We start from the raw sequence: 22278 nt of genomic DNA on the forward strand, positions 1-22278 counted from the left end.
CTCCATTCCTCCCTCTTTCCCTCCTTTCCCTTCTTTTCCTTTTGTGTTCAACATCAAGTCACCTCCAGAACAGGCAGCAAGGGCAGTGGTAGTATTTATGAACTTGCTAGTTAACAACTACAGCAAAATAGAATGTCAGAACCCTCAAAATGTTAGAGCATGAAACATCCAAGTTGATTGTTTTTTAAATATATCTTATTAGTATGTCCATATAATTCATATATATAACTTATTTTCTTTAAAATAGAAACAATGTTAAAATTAACATGTATTTTTGTGTTTTTTTTTTCTTTTACAGTACTATACAAGTACCACCTCATTCTATATGGGTTCCTTTCCCTCATTCTCCTTCTCTCTCTAAAAAGACTTCCCCCAAATCTAATACTTTTATTTCCTCCACTATGCTTTCTGCTAAACAAAGCCCTACAATTAGACCACTGATCACACCATTCACAGAAACTCCTTTTTCTGGACCTCTCTCCACATCTCCCACTACAAACCCTCTTGCTGAAACTTCTGTGTCTTCCACCATTGTTACCACTACACATTCCTTTTCTGAGTCTGTTGCTCAACCTACCACGCCAACTTTTTCTTCTGTAGCTTCTAATAAATCCGCCACTAGTTCCACACCTGCAACAAAATCTGTCACTAATGCTGCTTTCTCAATTAAACCTAATACTGCACACCTTAGCAAGCCTTTTACAATACTTTCTCCTTCTGTAGGTTTCACTAAACATTCTGCACTTTCCTCTTCTGAGCTTCCCCACAAACTTCCAATTGTAACTCGCCACTTTGAGACTATCACCAAATCTGTTGCACAAATTCCTCCTGCTACAACTCAGCTTATATCTGGTAACAAAAATATTAGTACAGTACCTATTCTTCCCTTTACTCCTTTCACAATGTCTTTGACCCCTACTGTTAGTCCTGTCAACCATTCTGTCTCAGCTTCTCGTCCTCATTCTACTGTTGATGGCCATGGGAGCACAGGTAAATATGACAAGTAAATTATTTTTTTTTTATCTTAATGCAATGTACTGGATTTGCTTTTAAACTTTATTAAACAAGGTTATATATATGCAAGGTGACCTGGCAGTTACTGTGAATACTTTGGATGTGAGTGTTGATCTGCTGGAGTGTAGGAAGGCTGTGCTGAGGGATCTGGACAGGGTAGATTGATGGATCAAAGCAAATTTTATGAAGTTCAACAAGGCCATGTACTGAGTCCTGCACTTGGTTCACAACAACTCCATGCAACACTCCAGACTTAGAGAAGAGTGTCTGGAATGCTGCCCAGCAGAAAAAGACCTGGCAGTGTTGGTCAACAGTGACTCAGCATGAGCCAACATGTGCCCAGGTGGCCAAGAAGGCCAGTGGCATCCTGGCTTATGTCAAAAATAGCATGGCAGGCAGGGAAGTGATTTTCCCTCTGTACTCAGCACTGGTGAGGCTGCACCTCGAATCGTGTGTTCAGTTTTGGACCCCTCACTTCAAGAAAGACATTGAGGTGCTTGAGTGTGTCCAGAGAAGGGCAACAAAACCGGTGAAGTGTCTGGAGCACAAGTGTTATGAGAAGCGGCTGAAGGAGCTGGGGATATTTAACCTGGAGAAGAGGAGACTCAGGGGAGACCTTATTGCTCTCTACAACTACCTGAAAGAGGGTGTAGCCAGGTGGGGGTCTGTCTCTTCTCCCTGGCAACCAGTAACAGGATGAGAGGAGATAGCCTCAAGGTGCACCAGGGGATGTTCGGCTTGGACATCAGGAAGAATTTCTTCACAGGAAGGGTTGTTAAGCATTGGAATGGACTACCGAGGGATGTGGTGGAATCACCATCCCTGGAAATGTTCAAGAAATGAGTGGACATGGCACTTGGTGCTACAGTTTAGTTGACAGGGTGTGACTGTTGGTAAAATGCTGGACTTGATGGTCTTGGAGTCTTTTCCAACCCAAATGATTCTATGATTCCGTTCCATGTGAAAAACCTGAGACAACTCTCATGAGGTGTACACTTATTTTAAAACACATTCTGATGCCTTTGGCCATGATGAGTGATATCTCACCCTACAAAGGTATTTGTAACTGTCATAGGTCAGGTACTGTGCTAAGTTCCCAAAAGAACAAATTTCTTTTTGGCAGAAAAAATTTATGTCAGCGAGCAAGGTAGCTATTTTTTTTAAACTAAGCTAGTATTTAAAATATTGCAAATTACTGTTGGGTCATCCTTAAAATACTACTATTGATTAGGAATATTCTTAGTGGCTATGTATTTTCATATTAAGATTGTACACATCTTTACAAGCTTCTTTTTGAATTTCTGACACTTTGATTTTATTCTACTTTCAGGCATCAAGTGGCTAAAAATCCAAAATAATAGGTTATTTAATATCACTAGTGGTCTGATGTGAGGATCTTTGCAATTAATAAAATGTGGAATACTGGCAATTTGAAACCTTACCTTATATTTTTATGAGATTTAAATTATTACTGTCTGCAAAGTATCTGACAGGGAGAAAAAGGGATTCTGTCTCACATAACTCGTTGAGAGACCTTACAAGCTGTGATAGGTTTGTTAATCACAGAATCACAGAATATGCTGAGTTGGAAGGGACCCACAAGGATCATTAAGTCCAACTTCTGACCCTGCACAGGACACCCCAAGAATCACATCATGTGTCTGAGAGTATTGTCCAAATGTTTCTTGAACTCTGGCAGGCTTGGTGCTGTGATCACTTCCCTGGGGAGCCTGTTCCAGCGCCCAACCACCCTCTGGGGGAAGAACCTTTCTCTAATACCAACCTAAATGTCCCCTGACACAACCTCAGGCCATTCCTTCTGGTTCTGTCACTGGTCACCATAGAGAAGAAAGAGGGCACTGTCTGCCCCTCCTCTTTCCCTCACGAGGAATTTGTAGACTGCAATGAGGTCTCCCCTCACTCTCCTCTTCTCCAGGCTGAGAACTTAACTTTTCTGCTTCTCAAAGCTTACTTCATTTGCTGAACATAGTGTTTAACTAAATGCACACCTTTTCTTTTGTCACAGGAAAAACACCTACCACAAATACAACTTCTGTATCCACCACCATTAGTATCACCACAGCTGAGCAAATCGTGTCCAAAATAGAAAATGATTTAGCAGCTGGAAAAGTAGAGCCAAAAGATGTAGAAAGGATGGTTAATGAGGTTAGCAGTGTCCTGACTGCTTCTCAGCCATTACCACCCCGAATTTCTAAAAGGTATGTCACTTTGGCAGTAGATTAAAGATGTGTTGTATTAACTGTCTTGATAAATTAGCTTCAGCAAGTTTCATTTTTTTAATAATCATAATCCAAAAGAATATTTCTTGTTCTTTAATGTACTTACAAAATAGAAGGACTGTCATTCTAAGTTTATCGACTCTGCTGTAATGTATTGCCATGGAAAACTATTTCTTTTTGTGTTGACTCCATAATAAGTGAGCAGAGTCAGCTGTATTTTACACTACACTTGGATTGTTGCTCCATAACCACAACTTGCCTGAGAATTTTCGGTGTATGTGCTTGGTAATACTAAGTGTACTTTTTCTTAACAGAATTATAAAACTGGTGGATTATATTGGCTTAAAATTGAAGCTTTCAACATCATCTGCTGAATTTGCCTCCCCTTCTTTGGCTCTGGCAGTTGTCAAAACCCACAGCATCCGCTCCAACGAAATGTCTTTTGCTGTCCAGGACTCAGCTGATCTCCAGGTTAAACACTGATAATTCTAAATATTTACAAATTGTCAAAGATTTATTTTTAAGTATTTATGGGTTTATATTTATATGAAAGCGAGTTTGTTCTGTGCTTATGTCACAGTTTCAGGATCTTTTATTTGTGTTCATTTCAGAGAAAAAATATTTTATTTTTTAAACCCTCCATAGTTTTTCCTTTCTATTGTGTAAATAGATGTAGGAGAGCAACCGACTTAGCAGAAATTGGCATAACTAATAAGCTGTTAGAAAGGGTGCAGCCAGAATGGACAGAGTGCTTGGTGGAATAACTTTGCCTCAAAAACCTGGAATCATGAGTCATTCATTCAGCCACCATGACAGTGCTGACATTTGTCAAGGAGCGTTGCCAGATGGCTTCATCTGGTAGAAGGAGATTAATTGTGGAGAGTTCCAGGAAAGAACTATTATGTATGTTGTTTGGATAATGAATGATACTGGGACATTTGTCACTTATGACTAGTTGGTCTCACCAAGAAAGAAGAGCTTAGAAAGTTTGAATCCACTTTGTCTCATTCAAAACCTTCTTCCTGGTTGAGGAATTAATAGTTTGGACAATACCAGCCTTGGAGGCTTAAGCAAGAAGAGATGGAAAGTTTTGCACAAATTCTGGCACATCCTGCCTCCTCAGAGATGGAAATAGCTTAATGTAGTGTGAGCCATAATTAGTACTGGACCTTTTCTGTGATACTGAAAGTGGTATAAAATGTTAACATTAGAGTTCTATTTCTTAGCAATATGTAGTGCACGAATGTGAGATGACTAGGAGGTGGTAGAGCTGAAATATAGCAACAGATAGTTGCTAAGTAAGGATTTTTTTAAAATTTCATGGCACTGGCAATGACATAGAGAATATTTGCAATAAGTATCATCTACTTCAAACTAGGAATGTTTTTGTAGAATTGATTTAGGATTTCTTTGGTGGTTGTCTAAACCAGTGATCTCTGAAGTGGGGTTTGAGTACCCACGACAGACTATTGCAGTGTGGGATGAAAATGTTACTTACATGAATAATAAAAAAATATATTTTTTTAAATAATGTTTAATATAATTTTAAATTTTTTTAATATATTTTATAACTTGTGTAATATATTAGTACAGTAGTACATACATATAACTTATAGGTAGTTATATACTGGGGCTCATGCTCAAAAAATTTTAGAGGATGCATGATCACAAGCATTTGGAGTCCACTTCTCTGAACAGAAGAGTTAAATCACACTGTTAGGGCACTGTGGGGAGTTCACACTGTTACTCCTATTACAACCATTCTCTGAATACTCAGATAATTTCTTTCTTCACTTCTACTGATGTTTCATATCTCTCAGGAACTCTGAGGTTGATGATATTTGTGACTAATGTGCAACAAGAGAATGCTGAGAGATTTTATACTAAACAAAGCTCTCTGGCCTCTAAGTACAGCATGCAAAACTGGGTGAAAGTTCAGATCTTTTTTTGTATAATGTTAGATCACTAAGCAATTCAGAAATCTGAATTGTAGCTTTTTTTTGTCATTTTTGCCAGATGATCAAAAAGTTAGGTTTTACATCCTGAGATTCTGCTTAATCTACTGTACTTAAAAACTTACTGACAAACAATAGCTATTTACACTTTTTCTGAATTCTTACATACTTCCTATGGGGTATAAAAATTCTTTGCCTTTGCAGGCTTCCATGCTGTGAAATGTTGATCTCCCTACACAATTACATAGGCCTACCTGGGTTGTTGCTCTTCACCTTTTTCAAATCAATACTATCCACTACAGTGGTGTGTTCTGTCCCTGTAAGCAAGTGGGTAAAGCCAGATTATTTTCAATGGTAGGCAGACCTGAAATGGGATGCATTCTTTTCAGTCCTGTAGATGCTATTTATGCCTTGGAGCAGGAGAGGAATGAGAGCAGCACTGAGTTTGTGACAATGATTAGAGAGACACATATTTGGAAATTTTAAACTGAAAATAAGTCATAATTTATTTATTTGGAGACTGAAATGAAGCATAATCCTGGCATTTATTTTTCAGATCTCTCTAGGAGCTCAGGCCGTTAATGATTTAAATAATCTCGGATCAATTACACTTCCTTCATCATTGCTGACAAATTTACCCACTGAAGAATTGGACTTGGCTTCTAGAATTATATTCAACTTCTTTAAAAAGACCACTGTGTTCCAGGTATTTTTTTGGTCCTCTGTAACTAAGGGTTTCAAACTCAAGCCTAGTGCAAAATAAAATATGAATAGATTTTTTCCACACAAAACACATTTTAAAAGTTCTGATTTAAAAAGTAATTGTTTTTTGTCCAGAGCTTACTCTGCATAGTAACCAAACTTGTGGGTGCTGTGCTCTAGTATTGCTTCCTTTAAGATTTTAAAACTGGATATTTTTTTGTCGTTCCAGGATCTCTCCTTGAAGAACGCATCTTTAATCAGCAATGTTATATCATCAAGTGTTGCCAATCTCACAATTCGCAACTCAAAGGCAAATGTTACTGTCACTTTACAGAATATCAAGCCTAATCAGGTATGATTTACATTTTGGCAGACTTAAAGTACAATTTCGCTGCCTCCACTGAAGCTGTTGTAGAGGAAGTAGGGTACTAAGAATACATATCAGTAGGTTTTTCTTTATTAGTGTGGACATTTCATTTTCATCCGGACAGTTAAAATCATTCATCTTTGCTTATTTACTACTGGTATAAATTTTGGTTCTCAAATTATTTCAGGTAATTGTGTTCTATCACCCAACCATCCAGCTTTTATCCTTTTTGCTTACCCTTCTGTTTTATTCTACAAAGAATAAAAACTCTTAGATGGAAAACCCTGGGTTTCTTTGGAAGATGCTGCAGTCATGACAACTGTAGGTTCTGTATGGCCAGAAAATAATATAAATTTTTTTCTTAGGGGAACTGAAACACCAGATTGTGTCATCTGGAAGTATTAGGACTCATACACACCATCTCTTTCTTAAATGAGCATCAAGGATTAAAGTCTTCTATCGCAAATCTTAACAGAGTTTAAAATACTAAATTATTATAAACTGAAAAATGTAGGGATTCCACTAATGCACTTGATGCTTTTTTCAGGAGCTGGCTTAGTGCAGTGTTTACTCGTGTTGTCATAATAGTGAGTTTTGAGACATAACCATAGAAGTATTAGTATTTATAGCAGAATGGTGAATTGCTTCTACTATTTTTAGAATTCCCATGAGTGGAGGGAAATCTATATGTAAACATTTAACAACACAGTAATAGAACGTGGTCAAATTTTTGCAAATGAAAAGGTTTTTCCTTTTATGTGTGGTCATGTCCTCAATATTTACAAAATCAAGAAGGATGAAAAATTCCAAGAATTTGTGTAGTGTGGGAAGACAATGAAAGAGCCTTCAGAATGTTCTACCAGGAACAGAATCTTTGCATAAGCATGAGAGCTAGTTCCCATATGGTGACTTGAAATTTGTTCAGCATATTTTTGCATCCACTTTGCAATATTAATCCATTCTATGCACCTACATTAATTTTGTGTTCATGTAAAACAGGCATATTTCCTGTATACAATATTTTTTCTTGCCTGCATTTTGTAGATAATTCATAAATCATTTGATCCTAAACTCATAGTTTGTAATTTTTTTTCCTTTTTACCTCCTGAACAGGATAATTCAACAGTTAGATGTGTTTTTTGGGACTTTAATAAAAATGGTAAGTACTGTAGATCACCCAAGATACTGTGTTGTTTTAGCTATGTTAACCCATGTTAATATAAATAAAGCCATTTATGAATAACAAAGCTGCTTTCTTTAACAGGTGGACATGGAGGCTGGTCACATGAAGGTTGCATAGTTAAAGAAAGCAGAGTAAATGAAACAGTCTGTTCATGCAACCACCTCACAAGTTTTGCCGTTTTGATGGTAATTATTTTCAAAAATTATACAATTTTACCCTGGTTCAAGAACACATTTAAGCAGGTGTTGTCTTAAGCAAATGAGGACCCAATAAGCACATACTACCTATGAAACAATACTCGGGTTCTATTCACTTCAGTGTCAGTACATATTCGGTTAGACACGTGCTTAAGCTACTGGTTGAATAGGAATCCGTGAGTTCCACTGGAGTAAAAAAATTCGTAAGTGCTGCAGCTTTTACATTTAGGCAGTTTTTTTATGTTCTAGGAAATAAAATTTAGGAGAAATCAAATTTAAACCAAGTTTTTAATCAAATGGGTTTTCACAATTAGAATCACAGAATCATAGAGTAATATCTCGAGTTGGAAGGGACTCATAAAGATCATGGAGTCCAACCCTCTTCTCTTTACAGGACTAGATTGGCTTTTTTGTTTTTCAGTTAACCTTTTATAAAATCCATGATGGAAAGAATGTTTTACTTTTTTTTTTTTCAATTGCAGAGGGAAATATGCATTTGGGATTTTTTTGACCTTTTTCCATTTAATAAACATGTTTTCTGAAATTAACTTCTGTTTCTGTTTTAGAACTTGTATGGAAATACTCCTTTGAATCCCACACAAGAATTGGTACTGACTTTTATATCCTACATAGGCTGTGGCCTCTCTGCAATTTTTCTTTCTGTTACTCTTGTGACCTACATAGCTTTTGAGTAAGTACCTGTTCAACTAAGCTCCCATTATTCTTCAATTATGATTGATTGTACTCTTCATTGCAAAGTCCTTTCCAACAGTTATGGAGTTATGGAATCTATCTCCATTAATAATGCACAAATTTGGCCAGTTTACCAAGAAGGTGTTGATTCAGTCTTCAGGAATGTTAATCTTATAAACAAGTGAATTATCATGAAGCTCTATGCAATCAGAAGTGAAGAAGTAGCACTCTGACATATTTTATAATGGATTATCATAATAGAAGTGTGAAGGAATGTGTTTAACATACAACATATAGAAAGCAGTGCAGAATCATAGCATTTTAAATGCATTTGTATTCTTTGTTTATTCTCTCATTATTCTGTCACTAAAGACTTGTCTCTATCAAAGCTTTAGAAGCCCAGTCAAAAGCCTAATCTAGTATAATGATAAAGAACAGTCACATTTTGGGTTTTGGAAGCACTGTAACAAGAAGTCCAACATACCATGTAAAAAAAAAATAACCATGATACTAAACTCAAAGACTCCTAGTTATTGTTTGTATTTATGTAACTTTTTCTAAAAAACTTTATCCATACAGGCCTCTAATTTGGAAATATTTTGTAAATTATTCTCTCCATTTATAAATCCAATATATGAAACATTATATATGAATGAAAACATATATTTTTTTCTAGGCATTTGTGCACTAAGGACTGCAAAAGAGGAAGTAAGCCAGGGATCCATGGACAATTGATGTCATGACACTGATTTGTTTTTTTTTAGGAAAATCCGGAGAGACTACCCCTCCAAAATACTTATTCAGCTCTGTGCTGCATTACTTCTGCTCAACTTAGTTTTCCTCCTTGACTCATGGATTGCACTGTATGATACACGAGGCCTATGCATTGCAGTTGCAGTATTTCTTCACTATTTCCTCCTGGTTTCCTTCACCTGGATGGGCCTGGAAGCTTTCCACATGTATCTGGCCCTTGTGAAAGTCTTTAATACCTATGTACGGAAATACATTCTTAAATTCTGTGTTGTTGGCTGGGGTATGTAATTTTTTTCCCTTTTGTATGCTAAGTAGATAATTCTTCTTACCAAATATATTAGTGAATGTGACACAGTTCAGAAATGAAAATTAAGCAATCATTAAATGTTATGACCTTGCAGTGAGTAGGTATTCATTATCAGTGAGCCTGATCCTGTATGTTCCACCTTACTGAGGTATGGACAGCCTCCCAACTGCAGAACTGAGGCTTCTGCAATGCAAATTGATAATGAATTTTCTTTGTGCTAATACGATAGAAACAATTTTTAATGGGCATACTTCCATTTCCATTTACCAGACAGATGGTGTGAGTTGTATTGGAAGAATAAATGCCAATAAGTGTATATATTGCATTTCTGGGATAGCACTGTCGCTAACAAAAAGCAGCAAAACAGATCTAACTGGATAGAGGATGAAGAGATCCTGGGCCTGATTGTTGTCTCTGGCCATTTGAGTAAACCCGAGTCAAGGCACTAAAATGAATGGAATTGTTTTCTTAGAACATATGTAAGAAAGAAAATCAAGTATCTGGTAATTGATATTTTAAATCAGTTTAATGGCATTTGTTGGCTTATTCAGAAAGTTTTGGAGCTAGATGTGGAGAACTCCTCTTGTTTCTTTGCAAGTTGTTCTCCTGAGCAGTTTGAAAGCTGCAGTTTTTAGATTCTTTCAGACAGCTAGTAGTTAACAGAATTCAACTGATGAATTTCATAAACAAGTTGTAGATTTCATAGAAAAATATAATTTGAAGTCCTCATAATACTGTCTTTGTCAGGATTTTCACTTTTATGTTTGCTCATAATATTTCAGGGTTACCAGCATTGGTTGTGTCCATTGTGTTGGCAATATCACCGGATAATTATGGACTTATAACCACTGGAAAGGTTTCAATAAATGGACCTGATGAATTGTGAGTTAAAGGAAGGTGCTTTGGGGTGGGGAGAGGGAGGTCCTACAGAACTGGGTTTTCTTTAAAGTAAAGGTGGAGAAGGGAAGGAAGCAGTGGTTGTGCTTTGGAATGATACAGCTCTACAGTATATCATGTGTTTTATGGTTATTTCCTGTAGGAGGGCCCATACCCTTTGACTAGAAGAACTTTTCTAAAACAGCAAAAGTGATTTGCACGTGCAACAAATTACATGTTTATGTCCTGTTTATTTTACTTAATTTCTCTTTCTGATAATGGTTGACAGACTGTTCTTTTGTTCTAGCTGCTGGATTAAAAATAGAATTGTCTTCTATATTACTGCTGTGGGATATTTTTGCCTGATATTCCTGATCAATATCAGCATGTTCATTGTTGTGCTGATCCAGCTCTGTCGTATCAAAAAGAAAAAACAACTCGGTGCTCAAAGGAAAACAAGTATTCAAGACCTTAGGAGTGTTGCTGGCCTTACATTCTTGTTGGGAATTACTTGGGGATTTGCTTTCTTCACAGTAAATGAGGTATTTACTTACCTCTTTACCATTTTCAACACTTTGCAAGGTAAGTTTTATCCTTCATGTGACAGCCACTTGCATATAATATAACAAACAAAATATTTGGAAATGTCATTTCCTTGATTCAACAATAAAAATTTAACTTTAATATGTGCTTGAACATGATAATTATATTAGAGATTATACTGCTTTACTGTAATATTATATTGCAGTTTTGTTATGGTAAGGTACAGGAAAGCTAGATAACATTTATAGGTATAGTATATTTATATTTATAAATATTGTAATTTAAAAAGTGTAGGCAAATCAGACATCACTAGAAGTGACTGTGCCTCTCTAGTCAACAGATCAATTGCGAATACTCAGTTCCTGTAAGTGTTCACATTATAAAGCAATAAATCTAGTGAAAACTATATCATTTCTCCACTTCTCCTAAGGCTTAGAGGGACTGTGTGACACTCAGCAAAGGGCCATTGAGACAGGCAAGGCTGCAACATCTAAAGGGTAGTGGCTTAACTCTTAAGCATGGCCTATAGTACTTAAGAACTGTAGGTGCCTACAGTTATCTAAGTGTACCTGAATTACTCTGCTGAAGTTTGGATCTGAACTTTTGCTTAAATGGCACTTAGATGACTGGGTGGGTGATTTCCCAGAGAGACTAAAGCAATGAAAATTGTGGTTCAGTGTATATACCTCTACTCTATTTATTGTGTTGATTTTTGAGTAGCTTACCCTTGGTAACATGAGGGGCTGGACCCACATTTTCCCAGGTCTTGCACAGGATTGTGTTGAACTAACACAAGACTAGATTCTGTGTGGTCAGAATAATCTGTTACATGAAACTAAGTTCCCTGTTTACCCAGTTTCAAGTTAGGTGGTAGGCAAATTTTGATATTGGAAGTGCATAAATAAAGGTGCATAAATTGTATTAATTGAATTAAGCTTATACTGGTGTTTCAAAACTGTTTCAAAATATTTGAAAGTGGCATAGAACCGTTTGGTATAGAGCAACACTTAGTTACGTTCAAAAACTAATCCTAAAAACCAAAGTTAAGAAAGATACTTTAGCAAAAAAAGATGTGAGTAATCTTTTCCAGTGGAATTTTATATATGCTTAATTTGCCCGAAAAGCAGTGTAAACATAACGTACATGTGTGTCTACACCAGTCTGATCATTTAGCTTTATCTCAAGCTATTTTCTATTCACTGTAAACCTAACTGGTCTGTTCTCAGGGAAATATTGCAGATGGACAATGATGATGGGCTTTTAAGCAGGGGAAGTTAGATGCTACCCTGTGTCACTTGGTAGAATCAGTTAGAGAAGCAGACAAAGAATCTGTAATATAGCACTGGCAAGAGACAGCATGAGCACCATCCCTTCTAGAAAATATTTGACTTTGGAATAGGGGGGATCTCATTGATGAGCATTTTAGATACAAGTTATTTTTCTGGTAACAGGTTAGCTTCTAATAGAAGATATGACAGTGTCACACCATGTGCTGAAAGCTGCACAGCCTGACAGTGTCGTATCACACCCTCTGTCTGACATTGCTTTGAATTCTTTTCCAAAAGCGTTAAGTAAATTTCAGGATCAACAGAATTTCCCCCTTTTTATTTGATAGAAGGAAACTTTAAGTACTTTGTGGATTTGATTGTATTCGTTGTTTTTGCATTTGTGTGTATGATTCCTCTAAGCTATAAGTATATGGAATAAGTATACTGCAGTGTTCAGTTGTAAACTTTTTCACCAAAGATGTCATTACTTTTGATTAGAAATTTAAAAGAAATGAAAGAAAACCAAAACACAGTTCATTAAGAAGTAGTGAAAGCAAATTTTGCAATATTCTCTAATGTTATTGGTTTGCAGGGTTCTTCATTTTCATCTTCTATTGTGTAACAAAGGAGAATGTCCGTAAGCAGTGGAGAAGATATCTCTGTTGTGGGAAATTCAGGCTAGCTGAAAACTCTGGTAAATATGATTTTTTTTATTTTTTTTTTTTTTTTTACTTCTGAATACTTACTCTCAGTGTTAATTCCTAGTATGTTGTAAAACTTAAAAAAAAAAAATCAATCATGTTGCTGCAGTTGCAGTTCTAATTTATTAGCCAAGGTATAATAAACCTCCCAAATTATAGTTTTTAAGAGTGGTAGGTGATACAGTTCTTACATGCTTCCATATGTTAGATGCCAGATCAGTTATTATTGTGTTGGAATCACCTTTTGGGGGTTATGTCTGTGTGTGTGTGTGTGTGTGTGTGTGTGGAGCAGGGAAAGGATGGGTGAGGTGAGGTGGCATGACAAGACTCTGGAACCCACATGGGGAAGCCCCAGAGTAGCTGTCAGTCACAAACAGCCTGGGAAAACTATAACACACCACACCTCCTGGAGCCCCTAAACCAGGCTCAGATTGGCAGGGACAGTGAGAACACTGCCCCTCACCCTGGCCTGGGACCCCACAGTGCCCGTGGGTCAGAGACCCCGCCAGGAGGGGGTGGCCATAGGGACTAGAGCAGATAAAACCAAAGGCATATGTTTGCCATGTGTGCCAGCCCTGCCATCTGGACATGTGAGAGCTGGTCTTCCACAAGGTTCCAATGGTAGCTATACGATCTGTCTCTCCCTCTTTCTTCTTCTCTCTTCTTGCTCCCTCTGCTTCTCTTTCTTTGCTACTTTCTTGATGCTTTGGGTGGCTTGGAGCTCGAGGGATTGGATTTTGACTTAGATGTGGAGACATTGGATTTTGACTTAAATGGTGTGGAGTAGTATATGCTGGGTCAGTACTTTGGTGGAACATTTTCGCCTAGCTTGTGTGGTGCCCTTTCGAACTTTTGCAAAGTTCCCTTATTTTCTCCCCTAAATTATTAATAAAAAATACCTCTTGGGAACAAGTCTGTAGCTTATTCTCTTGACGCTATCTCGAGGTATTAAAGAACCTTATATATATATATAAAAGTAAAACTCCTAGCTGAACCTGTGAGCTTGCAGCTCCTTGGGGTGGAGTGTTACATCTTTGGCGCTTGGAGCAGGGTTTACCTTTAGATGAAAAGAGGGGTTTTTTGTTTGGGAATAATTGCAAATTGCAAACAAAGAGACAAAGCATGTCAGTCGCCAGCAGCCACGCGGAAGGTGAAAAGAACCTAAACTGTTCCCCCCTTGCTGAGCAATTAAGAGATTATGAGGCACACCTAGTCCCAAAGAAAGAAAGAAAGATGGGCTGAGGAAAACTGGCATGATCCCAAGTTAGTCTCTAAGAAAATAAAAGAACTGGCAAGACAGAAGAAAAAGAGATGTGGTAAAAGAAAGACTTTAGTCTGTTCTTTGCTGAGACTTGTGCTGATGGCTGCTCAGAGAGAGAGATTTGTTACTAATCAGAGCAATCAAAAACAGAATGAGTCCTTAGCTGAGTTAAGAGCGGCTGTGAAAGCTGAGAGCTTAGCTCATCAAAAGGCGGAGTTGAATGCCTTTTGGTTGAATGCTGAAAAGAGATCGGTTGAAAATGTGACAAGTTGAACGAGTCCCCGTGAGAGAGAAAAAGAATTGTAGTTGCAAGTTGCCCACCTGAGTGGAGGGATGGAAAGTGACTCAAGCCTGGCTAAGGAGGCAAGATATGTTAACCATAATGCCACTTCCCACCTGGGTAGGGGAATGGGGTACGAAATGAAATCCCCTAGCCTGGCTAAAGAAGCAGAGTATCGTAACTGTGACGTTAAGTCTCTTGACTCTTGGGAGGCGAAATCCGTTTCTTTGAAGCAGAATTTTGATACAGTAAAGCAAAAGCTCCCCCTCCTACCCAAACTGTGTCCGCTTGTGAAGACCAGATTTGTGTATGAAGGTGAAGATGGGTAGGCAGAGCCCATGGTAACAACTAAAAAGATACCTTATTCCCCAACAGAGTTGTTAAAATTGCAAAAGAAATACAGTAAGCATGCAGGAGACAGTGAAACAGAGTACATTTGGAGAGTTTCGCTCACAGGTGGAAATAAGATAAAACTTTCAGATGAGGAAACATACAGATGCTGGGGCCTGGAGGTGTTTCTAACAATGCCTGATGGCAAAAAACCTTGATTCCTTACCCAGAGAGCAACTTATTGAGTAGAAAGACTGGACCCCTTTGAGAGCGGAGAACCTGTCGCTATGCCCACCTCAACACTTAGTAAACTCACTAAAAGCATACAATTGCTTGCCTCCAATTAATACACGAAAGGTGGCTCGTCCTTCATCAGCCCCCACCTATGTTGTTTCTTGCCAATCTGGACAGATTTAATCTCCTGATAGAAGGATTATCATCCAAGCTTTATGCCACACAATTCCAAGATCGGCTTAGAGCTGCTTGTGCAGGAGGGCTGCAGGCAGGACCTGGTCTTTCTTACATGGGGGGAAATAGCCGAGGACTTAATAAATTATAGTAGACAGATAATTAGTGCTGCAAATGAAGTGAAAACTCAAACGACCGTCCGTAGGATGGAGTGAAGGGCAAAGCCTCCACGATTTAGAGGCTGAAACTGGGAAGGCAAAGTCTCGAAGAGCCTATTGTAGAATGAGGGATTGAAAAAGACGGTATCCCTTGAGAACTGATGGACAGACAGTCAAGACCATTTTACAAATGATTGTAAAAATGTGGAGACAGTCAAATGATAGTCCCAAAAAAGGAAACAATGCTACTTTGGTGCCTGGCAAGTTTGAAGTATCTATAACCTCTTTAGTGGAAAAGTCGGGAAACTCCCTGGTAAATGAGCTGGGGGCGACAGATGGAAACATAACAGAAAGCTCACTGAAAACAAAGAGGGAGATATGGTAATAACCTTTCCCCTTGGTCCTTTATGATCCCCCTGCCACCTTGTCAGTCGATACAGGGGCCCAAATTTCTGCCTTGAATGAAAAAACTGCAAAAAGATGTGGGGTAGTCCCTGATAAAAAACAGATTTATGTTGCTGATGTGGTTGGCTGCAGCAGACGGCTTGAGTGAAATGCTGGTTACTGGGTGATGATTACCCCACTAAGGCAATAATGATATTGGGTCCTTTCCCTAGGAATATTATGGTATTAGACCTCCTTAAAAGAAAACCCTGGCTAGATTCTAAGAGGAATGATTGGAAATTTGGTTCCTCAGCTTTCTATCCCTTGCCTCTAGGAACCAGAAAAAGAATTGCAAGCCAAATAGCAATTGTTGCATAGGTAGCCACTAATGCCCATGGCAGAGAATACAGAATTGACACCAAATGGATTGTTCCCTCTTTTTAAGACCGGTCTCAGCAAGACCAAGTTTTCTTTTCTCTCCTCTCATACAAATGTCGAAAGAGGAAAGGAAGTGCCAACAAGACTTTTTCTGATTTCTGTATTTACCCACACTTGAGAGATCTACAAGCAGGAAATCCTAGAATTATAAAGTCAACTCTAGAAACAGAAAATAGCTGCAACAGAATTAGAGACTGTAAAGTAAAAAGACTAAACGTGTCACCTTTTTGTGTTAGCAAAAAGCAGTCTCTAGCATAAGATCATAATCATTTTGTGCCTTTAAGTTTTGTTTTGCTGTAATGTTTGTGTTTCTTTTCTGAAACAGCAAGTGCAATAGCTCAGAATAACCAAAGTATTGTATACCTGTTCCTACCTCCTCAAAGTGGATAGCCCCTGGAGGGAGGGAGAAAAGGGCATAACAAAGACTGTTGGTGGCAGCAAAAAGTTTTCTCCAGCTGCAGACAGGTGAAGATTTTGAGTTTAGTAACCACTGAAGTTTTGTAAGTTAGACTGAGTTGGTAAGAACAGTTTCCCCTGTGGCAACCAGTTTTTTGTGTATTACTGAATATCTCTTTCCCATGATACACCTTGACATTGCCCCTGAAGCCTGCTTGGTGGGAAGGATGAGGGTGGTAAAAGTAGTAGTCTAGGATATAGGTATTTGGTTTGAGCTAATGCCTAATGTGTTGTTATTAAGTAAGCAAAGATTCTTTAAAGTGCTGTACCTCACCAAAGAAGGATGCTGTCCACAGATACAAGTGGAAGAAGTTCTCTGGCCACTGCAATAACCAGATTCTGAACTCTTTCCCTGGATCCTGATTTGCTGCAGTTCGGGACCCACTGGGTGAGAGATAGTGATTTGCATAGAGCAGAGTTTCTATATTGATAGAACTCCTAGTTTATAGTTATTGATATAACAACTGCCCACTGTGTGCTTTCTTGCATACTTTCCTCTTTCTCCCGTCCTTTTTCTCCCTCTGTCCACTAGCTTGCACCACGGCTGCCTCTACAAGAATATGAGAAATGGTTAAACCTGGTCCTAGTGGTTGTTCCAACCCAGTGGAGTGGAATGTTAGACATTAGATCAGTAACTATTGAGTTGGAAGCACCTTGTGGTGGGGTACATGTGTGTGTGTCTGGAGAGGAAAGGGATGGGTCAAACCTGGGGTGGTGTCATATCCCTCATGGCAGGCCCCTGGAACCTACATGGGGAAGTCCCAGAATAGCTGTCAGTAACAAACAGCCTGGGAAAACTACTTTTATTAACAAAAGGGACAGGAGAAAAAGGAGCTATATTTAAATAATTTTAAACATCAAGAATCATTGAATTCTTAGGAGAATATAATTCTGTCTAGAATACTGTGAGAAGAGTGGATAAAGCCGTGCTTTTATTTTAATTCAGTTGCATTATTAACTATATTTTTATATATTGCTTGTATGAGTTGTGCTATTTTCTGTGTCATGTATCTGTTGTAGACTGGAGTAGAACTGCTACTAACGGTTTAAAGAAGCAGACTGTAAATCAAGGAGTATCCAGTTCTTCCAATTCCTTACAATCAAACAGTAACTCCACTAACTCTACAACACTGCTAATGAATAATGATTATTCAGTGCATGCGAATGGAAATGGTAAGTATAATGCCAAGTAATATTTCTCAAGCTATTTTTTCCTTGTCTTGAAACACAAATGCTATTCTCTTTTATGCTGATGTAAAGGGAAGTGCTGGCAAAATGTTATTCATAAGTACAGGGTCAGAATACTTCAGGATTTCCTCACAAATAATATCACACCTCCATTTTAGGGAACTATAGGCAAAGTTGTAAAATATCCATTTCTCCTAGTCACTGGGAACTCTTGATTTATGTATCATTTAGTGGGTAATATTTGTTATTATAGCAATTACTTACCAGAAGCTGCTGATAACACTTTTCTTGTCAGATGAATACATGACAAAAAACTTCAAGCACATTTTGAAACAGTTCACATTTTAAACCATGTTAGAACAAATATTGCCTAAAGAAGAAATAAATATAGGATAATAATATAGCTTGAAAGTCTGAAAGAAATCAAGTAGGAGGGAATATGAGGAAGAAAATTAATGGAGTGCTCATATGGAAGCTGCTTATAAGAGAAGTAAGAGAAAATGGAGACTATAACTTATCACCTCAGTGAAGAGAGCACTGCTGAGAGGGCTTCCTCACCGTTTGCTACAGAAAAAACATCAAAACTGAATTTCTCTATAGCCCTTTATTTCCCCTGTGGGGTTTTTAAGGATGTTTTTGCCTAACAGAAACATCTTTGTTGCAAGAAACAATTCTTCAGAAGTAAAATTACCTATCCTTCCTGTTCTGACATAGTACTGTCCTCTGAACTGTTACCCTCTGCTCTGTTCCTGATAAGTTGAAACGCAGGTGTATATAGCACTCCACTCAATTTCACTGGCAATTTGGTGTGGCTTATTTGTCTATTGAGAAAACTAAATATGAATCACCACTGAAGGTACTTATTAAAAAGTGATCTTTTTTCAGTGGACATAATCTAGTTTTTCACACTCTTGCTGGGCACATGTCATGCTGCTGATTTGAGCTCTCAGAAAAGACCATCAGTTTTTCAAAGAGAAAAATAACTTAAAAATCTGTAATGGATAAAAACTTGAGCAAATCTCAGAGGACATTACTCCTGTGTGCCTGACGTATCTTTCCCAATTGATTAAGAGTTGAGGCTAAGAAGTCATATCATCAGCTAGAATGTTAATTATGAATTTGTTGGACATACTCGAAGAGGTGGGGTTGCCCTCATTTCCTGGTCTATGCTGTCAGAAGACAGCAGATAATCAATGGGATAACCTCAGCAGATAACCTCTCAGATGTACAGAGTAAAAGCTATGGAATTCTTATGTGCTGCTCCCTAATAGATTACTGTCCCTTTGAATGTACTAACTGCACATTGAAAAGAAATCACAATACTTCAGGAAATGGCACTTGGACATGCCCTGAACAGTTTTCCAAACTGAGCTTGTAAAACTAGTTCCTTTTTTTTTTCCATACTCGTTTATAAAATCTCTTAATTTGGATACCACACAATGCAATAATTAACATACTTTGTATCTAACAGGTCAGTTAAGAACCAGAATCCAGTAACTCTCACCAGTAAAGTCAGGTAACATTCTAGGTAGAGGTATTACCTCTCAAAGAGAGAAATTTTCAGGCACAAAACCTTGCATGTCTTGATGGGTGTGTGTTTTTCCCCAGCTATATTAATTACTCTGATGAAAGATGCCATCTCTCCCTATGTGTGTATAAGCATTTGACTGCTTTTCTCAACAGAAAGAAAGATAACAGAGATGTTCTATTAAACTACTTTGTTGTAGCAACTGAGTGAATAGTCCTGTTGTGGCTTTCTGGAAAATGTTTTTGTTGTTTTGGATAGCATTTTAGAATGAGATGCTAAACTGATGATCTAAACCATTGAGTGATGCCAATTCTGTGGGACACCCTCCAATTCTGTCCCAGTTTATTCAGATAATTAGATCTTTCCAGTGTGACAGTCTGTGTGTCCAAGTGCCAAAGGCTTCTCAGACAAAGCAGCTAAAGAACATTGTTCCAGTGCACTCACAAACACAGATGTCTCAGATGATCCACTTCATTTTCTCCTGTATTTTATTGTATATTTTGAATATATTGTCAGCCTTGTACCACAGCATCCACTCATGTCATACAGATGCATGGCATACCTGAGAAACCTTTTAAACTTAACTTGATAAAGCAAAACTAAAATAAGAAGTATTTTGCATCTTATCTAGTGATATTTATTCCAAGTCAAGGTTTATATTTTGAGAATCGTGACCCTGACTGTTTAAAACTATGGAATCCTATTTGTCTCAGTTTAACTAGACAGAAGTGTTTGCTAAGGAGGGCGGGATACGAGAAAAACCAACCTCCACCCTCTAAGTAATTATAACTTCGAAATTAAGAGGCTCCAGTTGAAAAGGTGTGGAAAAGAAAAATAACACCTCTTTACCAAAGAATATACGTGTATAGGTAACCCAACAACAGAAAACAAGCAACAGTCCCGCACCCAAACTCCCTCCGAATACAATTAAGTACTTTTCGGCGCAGTTCTAACCAGGGCCAGCAGGGAGCCCGGCGGGGCTCCGACGGGACCGCACGGAAGGGGAGGGAGGAGCGGGAGGGTGAATCCTCCTGTGGACTCACGCTGTCAAAGGCTCTGGCTGGAGCTCCCCTTCCTCGTCAATGGGTGTAAACTGCCACCGGCACGGAGAAGGAGGAGTGTGTGTGTGGGGGGGGAGAAGAACATCTTTTCCCCTCAAAAGTTCCTCTGCAGATGCTACCGGCTTCTCCCATGAAATCCGAGGCAAATCTGGGCCGTGGGCAGAACAGGGCGTGAGGGAACGAAGGCGAACCGGCTCCAAAGTCAGCTAGATGACTTGGCCGAAAACAAATGAATCCCGGAGCTCTTTCTTTTCACACACACCCCCTCCCTGAGTCCGGGCAAAAATGAGGTGCTGTCCCCAGAAGAAAAAAACCAAAACCTCACCTTCCCCTACAGTCTGCTGAAGACATTAGCTTGGAATATGGGGGTATTAGCCAGTCCTTTTGTGTGTGTGCTCACTCTGACCATCTCCTCTCCCTCCCTCACTCAACACCTTTCTGCCACAGTAGTAAAGGGAAAAAATTCCAAGCAGGTTTTGTTTTTTTTTCTTTAAAACAAGAAAACCTATGACACTATTGTGCATCTCTCAAATCTCATGGTTTCACACAGAGAACTATATACAAAATAAGTACAGAAAAATCCACATTTTTTTAATTGTTGCAGGGATAAAATGAGAGTCTAGGAACTCCCTTCAGTGACTGAAAAAGCATGGGAGACTTAATTCTGAACCTTTCTCATGCGGGATGCACTTTTTTGTTTCAACAGGCCACCTTTCCAGTGAGAAGAATGGTGTTCTTTTCAGTGTACAGAATGGTGATGTGTGTCTCCATGACTTTTCAGGCAAACAACTTGTATTTCAAGACAAGGATGATACTGGCAGCCAAGAAAGCCACATCTCATTCAGAAGGACTTCAAAAAGAGAAAGCCTAAATTCTATGGAGAAAATGTGATTTCCTTTTAAACAGCGCATTGTTTTACAGTGTGAAGTAGAGTTTTACTTTAACAGTTTTACATAATGTGAGCACACCAAGAACTGATTTTATTTAATATATGGTACTGGAACTTCAAGGCAGCCATGCAGTGGATTGACAAGGACAATTATTAAAGGAAAAAAAAAGGAAGCTACTATTTTTACAAGGTCTTGGATGTCAGATTACAGCTGGCACATTTCCATTTTGATTCTCCATCAGAATGGGTTTTTTGAGGGTTTTTTTTACATCTGAACAAAAGTTTTGTTTAGACTTTTTTCATTACAATTAAGTTTATCTGGTTATAATGCTTAGTAGTATTGTATAGATGTAGAAAGTTACAACTTGTCCATACAAACGATGTTAACTTTCAAAATGTTAGCTACACTGTCCTCAACTTTTTGTACGTTGTAGTAGTAAACTCTGTAGTGATGTACATAAACAGAAAAATATCAACTCTTAAGCATCTCAATGATAATTTTATATTTATTTCTTGTAATATAAATATTCCTATGTATAGAAAAATAATTGGTATTTTGTTTTTAACTTTTATTGTAAGTTCATATTTTTCTTTAGTTAATTAACTTTAACAGAATGATATAGAAGTTACTTTGTTGAGTAAGTGGAATCACTTACAGTGGTTTGAATATATTCACTAGATGGAGAACTGTAAATAACAAACACGATCAGTCTTGAACCTCTAGCAACTTTTTAGTACACCACAGAGGGATAAAAACTGAATATAATCCAACTAGAGTGCCATGAATGAGGGAGTGATAAGTAAAGTAGTCAGAGGGTTATTATTAAATAGAACTAAGTTATGTTGTGGCTTGAGTAAGTCCATCAGAATTTTTGCCGCTGATTTCAGCAGAGTCAGTTTTTGTCTTGAGTGGTGGTTCCAGAGATTATACACACTGCCATCTCTCATTTGCAATGATGAAAGTAGAGAAGTTTGTGGTTTTTTGGGAAAAAAAATAGAAATAATAAGTACCAACTGCTATGTTTAGTAGCTGAGAAATTGTTTGCTTCATTGTGTGGCTGTTTCTTAAGGGGCAGCTCTTGGGCTATTTTATGAGTA

At 38.0% G+C, this 22278-nt stretch overlaps 1 protein-coding gene across 6 annotated transcripts in view; it reads left to right on the top strand.

The window, feature by feature from the left end:
- Positions 1-21517, top strand: part of ADGRG2 (adhesion G protein-coupled receptor G2) — a 63067-nt gene extending 41550 nt beyond the window's left edge. For 4 of the 6 annotated variants that reach the window (XM_029964803.1, XM_018084292.3, XM_029964801.1 and 1 more), the window contains 14 exons: positions 299-990; positions 3041-3233; positions 3569-3725; positions 5766-5915; positions 6141-6263; positions 7392-7437; positions 7543-7646; positions 8225-8349; positions 9116-9384; positions 10194-10293; positions 10595-10869; positions 12691-12792; positions 17535-17687; positions 20998-21517. In XM_029964803.1, the coding sequence (XP_029820663.1) occupies positions 299-990; positions 3041-3233; positions 3569-3725; positions 5766-5915; positions 6141-6263; positions 7392-7437; positions 7543-7646; positions 8225-8349; positions 9116-9384; positions 10194-10293; positions 10595-10869; positions 12691-12792; positions 17535-17687; positions 20998-21182 (2674 nt within the window). In that variant the 3' untranslated portion in view covers positions 21183-21517. Of the gene's footprint in view, positions 1-298; positions 991-3040; positions 3234-3568; positions 3726-5765; positions 5916-6140; positions 6264-7391; positions 7438-7542; positions 7647-8224; positions 8350-9115; positions 9385-10193; positions 10294-10594; positions 10870-12690; positions 12793-16810; positions 16903-17534; positions 17688-20997 lie in introns of those variants that run through there. The other 2 variants (XM_029964804.1, XM_029964805.1) reach the window with 2 other exon arrangements.
- Positions 21518-22278: the final 761 nt, after the last annotated feature.

This window comes from Manacus vitellinus, unplaced genomic scaffold, assembly GCF_001715985.3.
Source record: "Manacus vitellinus isolate BGI_N305 unplaced genomic scaffold, ASM171598v3 scaffold_7_pilon, whole genome shotgun sequence".
In the NCBI taxonomy this organism is placed as follows: Eukaryota; Metazoa; Chordata; class Aves; order Passeriformes; family Pipridae; genus Manacus; species Manacus vitellinus.